This window comes from Lissotriton vulgaris, unplaced genomic scaffold, assembly GCF_964263255.1.
Source record: "Lissotriton vulgaris unplaced genomic scaffold, aLisVul1.2 SCAFFOLD_1488, whole genome shotgun sequence".
Taxonomy (NCBI): domain Eukaryota; kingdom Metazoa; phylum Chordata; class Amphibia; order Caudata; family Salamandridae; genus Lissotriton; species Lissotriton vulgaris.
This window is the reverse complement of record NW_028251114.1, coordinates 209,761-222,555: the sequence shown is the minus strand read 5'-3', so window position 1 is coordinate 222,555 and position 12,795 is coordinate 209,761. Positions and strand designations below refer to the sequence as shown.

Genomic DNA, 12,795 nt, shown 5'->3' with positions numbered 1-12,795 from the left:
GTAAAAGATTAAACAAGTTAATGAAATCTAAGCTGGTCTACAAGAAATTAAAATTCATCATTGCAATAACTACGTGTGCACTGTTACAACAAAGCTACTGATAAAACATTATTATACAAGAGGCTCAATTTTAATGCATGGCTATAGACTCAGCAGGTATTAATGAAAGTTTTTCGACAGCCATTATCAAGACAAAGCATATATCTGAATTAGTGGTTAAGGGACAACATTTTTTTTATGAACTGTGTCCGTCAGTTAAGCTTTAATACTCAATGTGCTTGCAGCACTTATTGGATAAAACAGCAGAAAACTGTGCATTAACATTTTGATTCTCGAGAATAACACTGTACTAAAATAAATTATACAACTTTTACCTGCATTGTTAACAATGTTGCTGCTGTTAAAAATTCCATGTCTGGAAATGACGATAGGGAGGGTGATAAAGGCAAACATCATAATAAATATAATAAAATTCAAAAAAACTAGGAAACGCAAAAATGAGAAATAAGATTGTATTCCAGTTCCAAATTTTCCTGAAAGAAAGAACAAAAATTAAGAAGGAAAAAAAAATAATACAATCAAATGTTGTATCTTCAATGTTCGTTTCAAACAAATCAGATCCATCACACAGTGTTGTCTATTTTTACCAGATGCTTCTTATTGAAAATAAACGAGCAGTGCCTTCTCAAATATGCTTGATAGAACTGACTTTGTAACAGGGCAATTACACATGGTGAAAGGTGACCAGTAAACACGGTCATAATATTGGAATAATTTTTTCTAAAATATTGTACAGTAATGCTAGGAAAATACATTTCTGCGCTGAAAGAAAAACATACTTTCGACAAAATCGAGACCAAAACAATATAATAATGGTATACTGAAGAAAAGGAGAAGTGAGGGAGAATATTTGGGGTGTCCTGGCGACAGAGAAAATTTCATTAATTTAAAAAAATACACAAAACTATATTTTTTAAAAGAACCTATCATGCAGACCTATGCCCTCCTCTCCAATTCACCGAGTACTACCTATGTTTCTAGTGTAGAAGCGGGAGGGGGAGGGATCAGAGAAGGCACCTGATTTGGAATGATGAAAGAGAAAAGGTGAGATGAGAAACATGAGACAAAATGATAATGAATGAGAATGGGGAAAAGTAACAAAAAGGTTAAGATCGCAGTGTCACAGACTATTTAAATTGGGCCAGAAAGACTGTGAAAATGTGAGGCCTTTTCTTGGAGTATTCATAGGTTACTGGGCAGTATCCTGGATATCTACTGTTGATCAGAAGTTCATCACTGGACCACAGTATCGGTGCACTCTAAATTAGATTGCCGTGGGGCAGCCTGCAACCACTAGACTCTCTCAAGGGATTGAGATAGAGCTTTGAAAGTGTACTCACGGTGAAGCTTAGCAAATCAGAAACAGAGTCATAAGAAGTAACACTCAATACCTTCAATGTCCAGGGAGTACTTCACAAAAGGGAAAATTGGGTTTATTAACAGGTAACCTAATAGTACACTTAAAAATGAAGTAAGCAACGGAAGCCAGAAAGTCCTTGCACCTTCTGGGCCCAGGTTACAAACCCAAACTTCTTTAGGACACCTTTGCATTACATGTTTCCGTAGGTAATTTCATAGGTTTTCAGAATCTCGTATTTATTACAGCTATTTAATTCATGTGGCACAGGCAAGGATATTGAAATGTGAGCTTTACATTGATGTCCCATCTTGACACCCAGAGGACACTCCCAAGATCGAGTCAACATTAGGTGTAGACTTAAAAATAGCTATGCTGATATTCCACTGTCAGGATAGTTCTTTAGTGGCTGCGACTCTAATGCGGGTAGAGAATCCTTGGGTCAAGTAAAGCTGCTGTCCTTCAACGCAATGAAATAAGCTTCTGTTGTGAGCTCACTCATGCCAAGTGCATTCATTTTTGGTTTTGACTTTCAGGAGGTAGCAGAGTCCAATAGCTGAGGCTTTTTTTTAACTCTAGACAATGCATGTCAAATACAATAAATACAATTCAAAGCAGGTCTGTTCTCATAAGAACTTTATGTACATTTGCAGTATGCTAAGTAAAATTAATGTTTTTTCTGGATAGAAGGATTGCTTTCAAGCAGAGATACTGTTGCATGGATGCATGTTACTATAGCCAAGCACAGCATTTGGGTGAGAGTGTTCTCAACAACGCAGTTCAATACCTGCTTTAGAGACTGATGCTGCAACTGGTGGATGTAGCTTTCTCAGGCCAAAGGTCAGTATCGCACTGCTCGGTACTGCCACGGGTCACACAGTTAAATATAATGTGGCTGCAGAAAGAAGTGGCAATCGCATTTAGGACGGAGTAGCAACAGAGGTGGTGTACATGGACCTTCACACCACTTGACTGGTGACTCTACAAGGGAAAAGCTCAAATGTGGCACTCAGACCTCACATGATTATCAGGTCACTGAAAATTGTGTATTCAATAATCATGTACTCCCTGGATTCTCGGAGGCAAGATGGCTGCCGTGGGGAAGGCTGTGTAGGCAGCTAGCTCCCCTGCTCCTGGCGTTTTGATGTGAAGGGAAGAGAAGGGAAGAGGGATATTCAGCTACTTCAGTTACTTCTTCTGCCTAATTACTATTAGACTCGACTCTGAGATTCTACGTCGAATTTTCTAAAAATCAGCGGGGGCACCTTACCTGTATATCTGTATATCTGCAGTCAGCATGATCCTGGCCAGCCGGACGGAGCATTTACCGCATTTACCGCTGTTTGCAGAGGCTCTGCAGAGGCTCCCCCGGAGCTGTGCGGAGGTCGAGAGGCTGAGAAGCTGAGTGACTGAGAGGCGTTGTCCACTTCCGCCCACTACCTACGGGACCTGATTCAGTGCTCTCAGCAGCAGAGAGGCGTTTGACTGATCCTCGACTAAGCACTGGAACAAAAGAATCTCAAACCGGCGAATATCGGTGGAAGACAAGTGTATTACGCTGCATTGTACATAGTCCTAACAAACTGCTTCAAACTGCTACAAACTATCACTTGCAATAAACTATCCTCGTGACAGGCGGTGTTCACGAATGCTACTAAATTTCTCTGAGCTCCGACGGCGGTCTCCGCTGTGGCGCGCTACACTCTGTCTCTGCTGGATACAGAGGAGCGTTTTTCCTGGCAGAGGGGGTTCACGAAAGAAAAAGAGGACGCCGCTTCCCCCCTCCATTGCAACACGTAGCAGTAAGAAAAACGACATTGGGTCTAAGCCGAAGGACGTGGAACAAGGGAGCGTGGAGGTCGCGATGGCAGAGGCAGCACCACTGATTTCTGGCAAGACTGCCACAAAACCGGGTAAGAGCTCCAATAAGGGGGGTGCTACTAAATCCAATGTATCACAAACACTGCCAGACTTGTTTGAGAAGCACGCCGCTAAAAAGAAAATTTTAGACAATGGCACCGACAATTCAAGCATGGACAATCAAAGCACCGATTTAACAATTACTCAGCTTTCTTGTCAACCATCTATTAGCAGCGGTATTCAGAATAAAACTAATATTTCTTCTACTGTGATAACGGCTCCGATACCGACTGACTCTTTGAGGAAGGGCATTATGGGAATTGCAGTTCCCGGTGGAGCCATTTCCAATCGGTCATGCTCACTTCCATCATTATCTCTGGTATCTCTGGTATCAAACGACCTATCTAGTGATTTGCGAGCTGAAACAGAAACTATCACGCAGCAATATAATCAGGAACTTCCTGAAAACTTTTATTCTCTCTCAGATCTCTCATCTGATGAAGCAACAGGCGCAAATAAAGAGTGGGCAGACATCAGCTGTGAGAGCTTATCTTCTGCCGGAGAGAGTAGCCTCAGCCCTGACAATGCAAATGCAGCTACTATCATTAAAAAGAGGCCGAAGAAGAAAAGATCCTCTCGCGCAGTGAGTAAAGAGACTATTCTCAGGCCACCAAACGATGCGAATTCTCTATCTCCCAATCTAGCAGCTACTGCTTCTGCTGCCGACGATACTCTCGGTCCTAATCATAATGGCTTACCCGACCCAATTTCGCCATCAGATAATAATGAAGAGATAACATTGAAAACGATATTTGACACTATGATGACTCATCGGGCAGAAAGTAAGGCCGAGAATCAACGTACGCAAATGACATGTGCCAAAGTCAAAAATGCAGTACGCCGTGCAATTAAACTATGCTCAGAGACTGCGGATAGGGTCACTGAAGCAGAGGCCAGGATAGCCGTGCTGGAAGAGGAATGTATGGCTCAACGACAAGAAGCAGGAGACTTTAAAACACAAAAAAATGATTTATCTGATAAGCTAGCCAGCTTGGAAAACCAGGCCCGTAGAAGTAACTTGCGTTTCTTGGGAATCCCTGAAAACAAAGAAGGAGGTGACCCGAGGCGGTTTATTATTAATCTACTAGGTGATGCTTTCCCAGAAATCACCGATTGGGATTGGGCCCGGGAGATACAACGAGCTCACCGATTCCCTTTCACCGCAAGGAAACCGCGACAAGGCCAAGAAAGTTATCCCAGGGCCATCTTGGTTTCATTTAATAATTTTCTTGCTCGTGAAGCCATCTTTGTTAATGCAAGACCAGATAAGAAAGCGGATGGTCTTGGTGTTCAGTTTTTCGTGCGACCAGACTACTGCCAAGCTACTGTGGCTCAACGCTGGCATTTGAAGCAACTAATTCCTGACTTCCAGAAGAAGGAAGTAGCAGTATTTCTTCAAGGCCCTGCAAAACTTAAAACTATATTTAAAGGCCAAACAAAATTCTTCATTTCTACAACTAAAGCTAAGGAGTATCTAGACTCTCTTTGAACGATTTTGATGAGCTCAGACGTGTTTTATGAAAATTTCAGAATATATGCTTAGGAACCATACTGAGTAATAATTCTTATCCTAATGTAGGACTCCTATGTATTTAGTTCCTAAACTTTCTTATACTCCTTCTTATTCTTTGTCTGAATCTGTCTGAATTCTGAGTACTCCTCTTCTCTTGTTTTCTTTTTCGTTCTCATTTTCTTTTTTCTTTGGTAAAGATGCTAGGAGCCAGGGACACGGCATCCATATGTTTCAGGAACTGATGGTTCCTGTGCCTCCTATAGTGGGGAGGGTGGGGGGAGGGGTTCTGGGGTTCAGGGTGGGGGTGGGTATGGGCAACGGGTGGTGGTGGGGGTGTATGGCTGAGGTGTTCAATACAGGGATGGCTACTAAGGCCGAGGTGTTCAATACAGTGATGGCTATAAGGCATACAAAGTCTAATGTGGGGGAGCAAATGTTTATGATGATGATCAACAATCGTTTTTCTATATTGTTTTTGAAATGTATAAAAGGTTGAAAATATGCACTATCAATATTAATGGTCTTAATGATTTAAAGAAGATAGCTATGTTTCGTACAATGCTACAAACTCTGAACATTGACTTGTTATGTGTTCAGGAAACCCATATTTCATGGGATAAACGCTCTCTCCTGAATAATCTGGGATTAGAAGTTTTGATTACATCTAAGCAAATGGGTATCAAGAGAGGTGTTGCTATCTGTATGCGAAAGGGAGTAGGGAAGTGCGTTAAAACATCTTCCGACAAATGGGGGAGATGGGGGCTTGCGGAATTAAAAATTGGTAGCTGTAGATTTACTTTATGTTGTCTGTATGGCCCAAATTTGGATGATGCTGAATTATTTAACCTCATTAACACAGAGCTATCCACCTGGACACAACCGATAATAGTGTGCGGGGACCTCAATATTCATATACCAGCCGATTGGGACATTAAACTAGGAAAGAGATATACGGGTCGTAAAATTCAAGCGTATAAAACTCTAAGAGATCTGGTATTGTGTAACGGGTTAACCGATGTTTGGAATAAGTTTTATTACAATGACCCTGGTTATACTTTCTTCTCCACCCCCCACCGAAAATTTGTCCGTTTAGATTATTTTTTTGTTTCTTCGGTTTTTCTGGAGCAAATCCGTATTGAAATACTACCACAGGTTATTTCGGACCATAATCCCATCATCGCGGAGATTCAATTCCCTATTGATCGTCAAAGCTTAAACAGATCTTGGTCATTTCAGAGGAGCTTATTATTGGACGAAGAGTACCTCCAGTTCATGGTCACTATTATCAAAGATTATTTTTCTATAAATAATGATTCTGCCTCTCCACAGGTAGTCTGGGATTCTTTTAAATCCGTTGTACGGGGGGAGACTATTAGTTTTGCTAATTATAGAAGGCAAAAAAATCAAAAAGACTTTAAGGATAGGCTAAATAAGGTTAGGCTGGCAGAGCTCGAATTATCCACCGCCTGTAAAAATAATGTCAATATAGAGGATGCACAAATTCGACTAACTATTGAACGTTCAGGACTCCGTACACATATTGCTGAAGAAGTAGCCGTAAAATTTAAACAATATAAAGCAGAACGTTATGAACTTAGTGAACGTACGGGGAAAATCTTAGCACAGCGTTTACGCCAAAAATCTTCTTTTAATGAAATACAATGTATCAAAGATATTAATGGGGTCCTTCAAGAGAATAAGGCAGGGATATTAGACGCATTTCATGGTTTCTACAAGACGTTGTATAACGACTATAACAACGAAGTTGATAAGACTCTTAATCCTATAAATTATCTCCGAAACTCCAATCAACTGTCACTGCGTACAGATGATATCGACCTCTTTGCTAGGCCAATAAGCTGGGAAGAGATTGAAGAGGCTATCTTGAGTCTAGCTGCCGGCAAAGCCATGGGGTCCGATCAGATCCCCCTCGAATTCTATCGGACGTTCAGACATCTGTTGAAGACAGAATTATTAAAAAATTTTAATGCAGCATTTCAAGATAACCCTCCTGATTCCTGGTCGACTGCTATCATAGTTGTTTTTGTAAAAAAGAACAAAGACCCAAAGGAACTTGGTTCGTATCGCCCCATTTCCCTCATCACGGCAGACAGTAAGATATATTCCAAAATTCTTGCCAATAGGTTAAATGATGTCATGGCTGGTCTGGTCTCTCATATTCAACACGGGTTTATCAAACATAGGGATACTACAGATCACGTTAAACGTGTTATTGCACTGTTGGATTGGGCCCAAGCGAAGGAATCCCCAGTCGGAGTGATCCTACTCGATGCTGAAAAAGCGTTTGACAGAGTAGACTGGGGGTTCCTTTGGTCGGTGTTAGAATGGAAGGGTTTTCCATCACAATTTATTAAGGCTGTACAGTCACTTTATTTCAATGCAAAAGGAGTAATAAGACTAGGTACTGATATTTCCAGACCATTCTCTATCACTAGGGGGACCAGACAAGGGTGCCCCTGCTCTCCACTTTTATTTGCACTTTATTTAGAACCTTATTTGAACAGATTAATTGCAGAACCTGGCATTCCCCCAATTCGACTCCATGAAATAGATCACAAAGTCTTAGCATACGCAGACGACGTGGCCATCGTAACCCCTGATTCATCCATTGCTTTACCTAAAATAATCGAAGTTGCTAGCGAATTTGGCAAATTTTCTGGCTATAAATTGAATGTTTCAAAAACCCAAATCATACATTCTAAAATAGGTACACCCACTGATCTCCCAATTAATTCTACCGCTATATACCTTGGGGTAACTTTATCTCCCAAAATAGACGACATCGTTGGATTAAACTTGGACCCTCTACTTTTATCTACCAATAGGACCTTGGAACGGTTAAACAATTTACATTTATCTTTATTCGGACGGACCAATGCCATTAAGATGCTAATTTTCCCAAAATTTCTTTATTTTTTTCGTACTATTCCTCTATTTTTTTCTATGGCTCTTTTCAATAAAATAGATAGGATGTTGTCTAGATTCTTATGGGGGTATCGTCGATCTAGAAGATCTCTTAAGTGGTGTACTCTTCCGCAGGGACGTGCGGGGTTAGGATTTCCGAATTTCAGAATATATTATTGGGCCATTACTCTTAAAACTATTAAAGTTTTATTATTCCACGATCATGCCAACGAAACCTGTAAGGCCCCATCTATTTTTGAAATGCTTATGGGTGATCATGCGCGTCAATCACTACTGATTTTTACGGAGCCGAGCTATTATAAAAAAACGAAATTCAAGATCTTTTTCTCTGCTTTTCTGGCTTGGAGACAGATGAATAAAGTTTTACGGATTATTCCTAAATATAATTTCTACACACCTATATGCTGTAACATTCCAACTTCTGGGATTCCTCAAAGCACCCCTATTTCTCGACTTCGTCTGGGACCGATTCACTCAATAGGGCAAATGTACTTAGATGGGACTTTAATGTCATTCTCCGAACTCCAAAACACATTTGGTCTTTCTAGAAATGATTTTTTTAAGTATCTACAAATTCGTAGTTTTTTGGAAAAAAAAAATCTTCTTTATAGTGATGTAATGGAGTCTAATGATGTCTTGGAGAGTGGTAGGAAGGATGCCCGTATTGGTACACTATATCAGTTAATGATTAACAGGCTGCACGATGACCTCGTTCAACAAGCCCAGAAGTGGGAGAGGAAATTGTCTATAGAAGGGATTGATTTGGCAAGGGCATTTGAGATTAGTAATACAGTATTAATTAATAGTTCTCTTAAAAGCCAACACTATATGGCCTCCTTGGATTTGTATTACACACCTGCTAAACTTGCTAAATGGAACGCTACGAAAGGTATCAACTGTAGCCGGTGTGGGATTTTAGCAGCTGACTCATGTCATATGTTTTTTAGTTGTCCTAAACTTACTGTATATAAAAATAAGATAGAAAATTTTTTGACTAATTTGCTTGATGTCAATATCAAACTATGCCCTTCTGTCACTATTTTTGGTTTATATTTTCCATCCGAGAGTTTATCTGTTGATCAAGAGCTTTTTTTTTTCATTGGAATGTCTATCTATCGTTTCTGTATAACCTCAAGATGGTTAGACGCTGATCCACCATCATTTGAACAATGGTTAGGCAAGCTGCTAGATACGTACCGAATGGACAATGCAGTCTACAAATTGAAAGGACGAAGAAAAAAGACATTTGCTAGGAAGTTATGGCTTCCTATCGATAATTGGATTTAATTTAACCATGATTATATCTTCAGGAGATAGTATTTGAGCTATATGTTTTGAATTTTGCTATTGAGTGTCATTGCCTTATTTCTGCTGTATCTTGTTACATCCCTGTATTTGTTCTGCCTCAGCCACTGAAAAATTAAAAAAAATATACAAAAAAAAATAATAATCATGTACTCAAGTAATAGTCTGAAGAAAAAAGCAGAGAACCCTCCATAGATGAGGGCTGGGAGACAGGGTAAATTCCAAAATGTACAACTCAAACAACAAGCCCCCTTGACCTGTATTTCTCCAACTTTATGTCATAATTTGTACAGTAAATGGTTCAATTTACAAATTGTCTTTTAAAAAAAAAAAAACGTTTTTTATAATAAAACTCTATTCACACATAAAACATTTACGGAAATATATTACAAACTCCATCTTTTCACAAGTCATACATTACAACAAACACGTTAACAGACTCGTACATCAAACCACTATAAAATCAATATGAGCTCATGTTAATGCACAATCTTCTAGTATCTGTATATTTTCATCCTTTATTTCAGCACTTTTGGTTGGCTTCCCATGGATATAGTAAGGCAGTTGACGCACATTTTGCTTGCCACGTTAATTTGGCTGCCACCTTCCACGGGACTAAACCACCAATGGTTAATTTATCAAACCGTAGAATTGATGGGGCTAAAGAAAGCATAATAAAAACATATTTTAGCTTTTTTGTTGGCCATAGGAAAACTATAATGTCCAATTTTTTAGGTCTCGGCGTCAACGCGCGAAGCGCGTCTCCGCCGGAGATCTTTTGTCAGGGACTATGCTTCCCAGGAGACAGCCTTGGCCACGCGCATTGCCTCTTCAAGGAGGCGATTTCCGCTGGCCACGCGCTCGCGAACGCGCTCAGCTGCTGTCTCCTGGGAAGCAGCATCACCACACGCGCATGCGCAGAAACAGCGACAGACACACACACACACACGAGCGCTCATGCACGCACGCACCCACACATACAGCGAACCCACCCCCGGCGTCGCATGCATACACACACACACACGTGCACCGAGCATCCCCCCCCACCCCTCCGCCGTCGCATCCCGCCCCCCACCCCTCCCCTCCGCCGTCGCACACACACACGCAGACATACAGGCATTCTCTCCCCGCCCCGCCGGACACGCAGACATACAGGCATTCTCCCCCCCCCCCCCCCCCCGCTCCCCCCACCACCACCCCCCCCCGCTCCCCCCTTCCGCTCCGCTCCGCTCACCGGTCAAAGGCCCTCCGGACTTGTGCAGCCTCCGACCGCGGGGCTCTCCCTCGGTGCTCCTCCAGGCACTCCGTGGGCGCGGGCTTCACAAAACGGAAGTCCCGCCCCACGATAGGTTTCGTTTTCTCAGTCCCGCCCCACGATAGGTTTCGCCTGCAGCTTGTCTGTCTGCTGGGCCGGTGTCGGCTCGGTTTGCATTGGCAAAGTCAGTAGGTCGGGTTTAAAGGGTCAATGCATATAAAGGCATTCACAAATGCAGTTTACATGCGCCTCTTGTACAAACTCAATTTTACATTAACAAATGCATTGTTAGCTTTGCCAGTGCGGCGGAAAAAGAGCCAAAAAGGACTGCTTTATCTATAGAATACATTTAAGAAATTAAAGAATTGAGTGGGGGAAGCAGCGTGATGATTGAGTTCATTTTTTAGATTGCAAATATCCCATCGTGCATTCTACTGGAATAGTTTAAAAGCTGAGTAACAAACCAAGCCACCAGTGGCATGAGGTGAGCGGGCAGTGCTGCTCTGGGTGGAGAAATTGATACAGTTGGAATATTTGGGATCAATACTTTTAGCAGCCATCTGTCTAGTAAGTAACACCTAAAACGGATATTTTTAATGGATACTTCTAACTGCCGATTTTAAGCAACTAAATAACCACGGGCATATTGGTATCGGAGATTATATTTAGTTAGACTAAAGGGACAGGTGTAGTGAGTGCAGAGTGCTGAGTGGTGAGTGCAGAGTGGTGAGTGGTGAGTGTGCAGAGTGGTGAGTGTGCAGAGTGGTGAGTGTGCAGAGTGGTGAGTGCAGAGTGGTGAGTGTGCAGAGTGCAGAGTGCAGAGTGCAGAGTGCAGAGTGCAGAGTGCAGAGTGCAGAGTGCAGAGTGCAGAGTGCAGAGTGCAGAGTGCAGAGTGCAGAGTGCAGAGTGCAGAGTGGTGAGTGGTGAGTGGTGAGTGGTGAGTGGTGAGTGGTGAGTGGTGAGTGGTGAGTGGTGAGTGGTGAGTGCAGAGTGGTGAGTGCAGAGTGGTGAGTGCAGAGTGGTGAGTGCAGAGTGGTGAGTGCAGAGTGGTGAGTGCAGAGTGGTGAGTGCAGAGTGGTGAGTGCAGAGTGGTGAGTGCAGAGTGGTGAGTGCAGAGTGGTGAGTGCAGAGTAGTGAGTGCAGAGTAGTGAGTGCAGAGTAGTGAGTGCAGAGTAGTGAGTGCAGAGTAATGAGTGCAGAGTAGTGAGTGCAGAGTAGTGAGTGCAGAGTAGTGAGTGCAGAGTGGTAATGCAGAGTAGTGAGTAGTGAGTGCAGAGTGGTAGTGCAGAGTAGTGAGTGCAGAGTAGTGAGTGCAGAGTAGTGAGTGCAGAGTAGTGAGTGCAGAGTAGTGAGTGCAGAGTAGTGAGTGCAGAGTAGTAAGTGCTGAGTGCAGAGTAGTAAGTGCTGAGTAGTGAGTGCAGAGTAGTGAGTGCAGAGTAGTGAGTGCAGAGTAGTGAGTGCAGAGTAGTGAGTGCAGAGTAGTGAGTGCAGAGTAGTGAGTGCAGAGTAGTGAGTGCAGAGTGGTAATGCAGAGTAGTGAGTAGTGAGTGCAGAGTGGTAATGCAGAGTAGTGAGTGCAGAGTAGTGAGTGCAGAGTAGTGAGTGCAGAGTAGTGAGTGCAGAGTAGTGAGTGCAGAGTAGTGAGTGCAGAGTGCAGAGTAGTGAGTGCAGAGTGCAGAGTAGTGAGTGCAGAGTGCTGAGTGCAGAGTAGTGAGTGCAGAGTAGTGAGTGCAGAGTGCTGAGTGCAGAGTGCTGAGTGCAGAGTAGTGAGTGCAGAGTGCTGAGTGCAGAGTGCTGAGTGCAGAGTGCTGAGTGCAGAGTGCTGAGTGCAGAGTAGTGAGTGCAGAGTAGTGAGTGCAGAGTGCTGAGTGCAGAGTGCTGAGTGCAGAGTAGTGAGTGCAGAGTAGTGAGTGCAGAGTAGTGAGTGCAGAGTAGTGAGTGCAGAGTAGTGAGTGCAGAGTAGTGAGTGCAGAGTAGTGAGTGCAGAGTAGTGAGTGCAGAGTAGTGAGTGCAGAGTAGTGAGTGCAGAGTAGTGAGTGCAGAGTAGTGAGTGCAGAGTAGTGAGTGCAGAGTAGTGAGTGCAGAGTGGTAATGCAGAGTAGTGAGTGCAGAGTGGTAATGCAGAGTAGTGAGTGCAGAGTGGTAATGCAGAGTAGTGAGTGCAGAGTAGTGAGAGTAGTGAGTGCAGAGTAGTGAGAGTAGTGAGTGCAGAGTAGTGAGTGCAGAATCTTTTGATTTAAAGAAAAAAAAATGTCATGAGCAATGCCAATAGCTCTACCTTTAATGATGCCGAGACCATTGCATTGCAAATGCTTGTGTTCTTTTGTAGTGGTCACAAACTGACATCGCCTTCACCTTAAGCTTATACTGCTCTGTGTCCATTAAAGCTATGCCTCCTTCCTTATCACACGGTTTGATGGTAATGCAGGTATATTGCTG

At 42.6% G+C, this 12,795-nt stretch overlaps 1 protein-coding gene across 2 annotated transcripts in view; it reads right to left on the bottom strand.

Moving 5' to 3' along the window:
* LOC147663023 (transmembrane channel-like protein 7) overlaps window positions 1–12,795 on the bottom strand; it is a 496,357-nt gene that overhangs the window by 316,147 nt on the left and 167,415 nt on the right. For both annotated transcript variants that reach the window (XM_086950725.1, XM_086950724.1), the window contains exon 4: window positions 375–533. In XM_086950725.1, coding sequence (XP_086806851.1) covers window positions 375–533 — 159 coding nt within the window. The remainder of the gene's footprint in view (window positions 1–374; window positions 534–12,795) is intronic.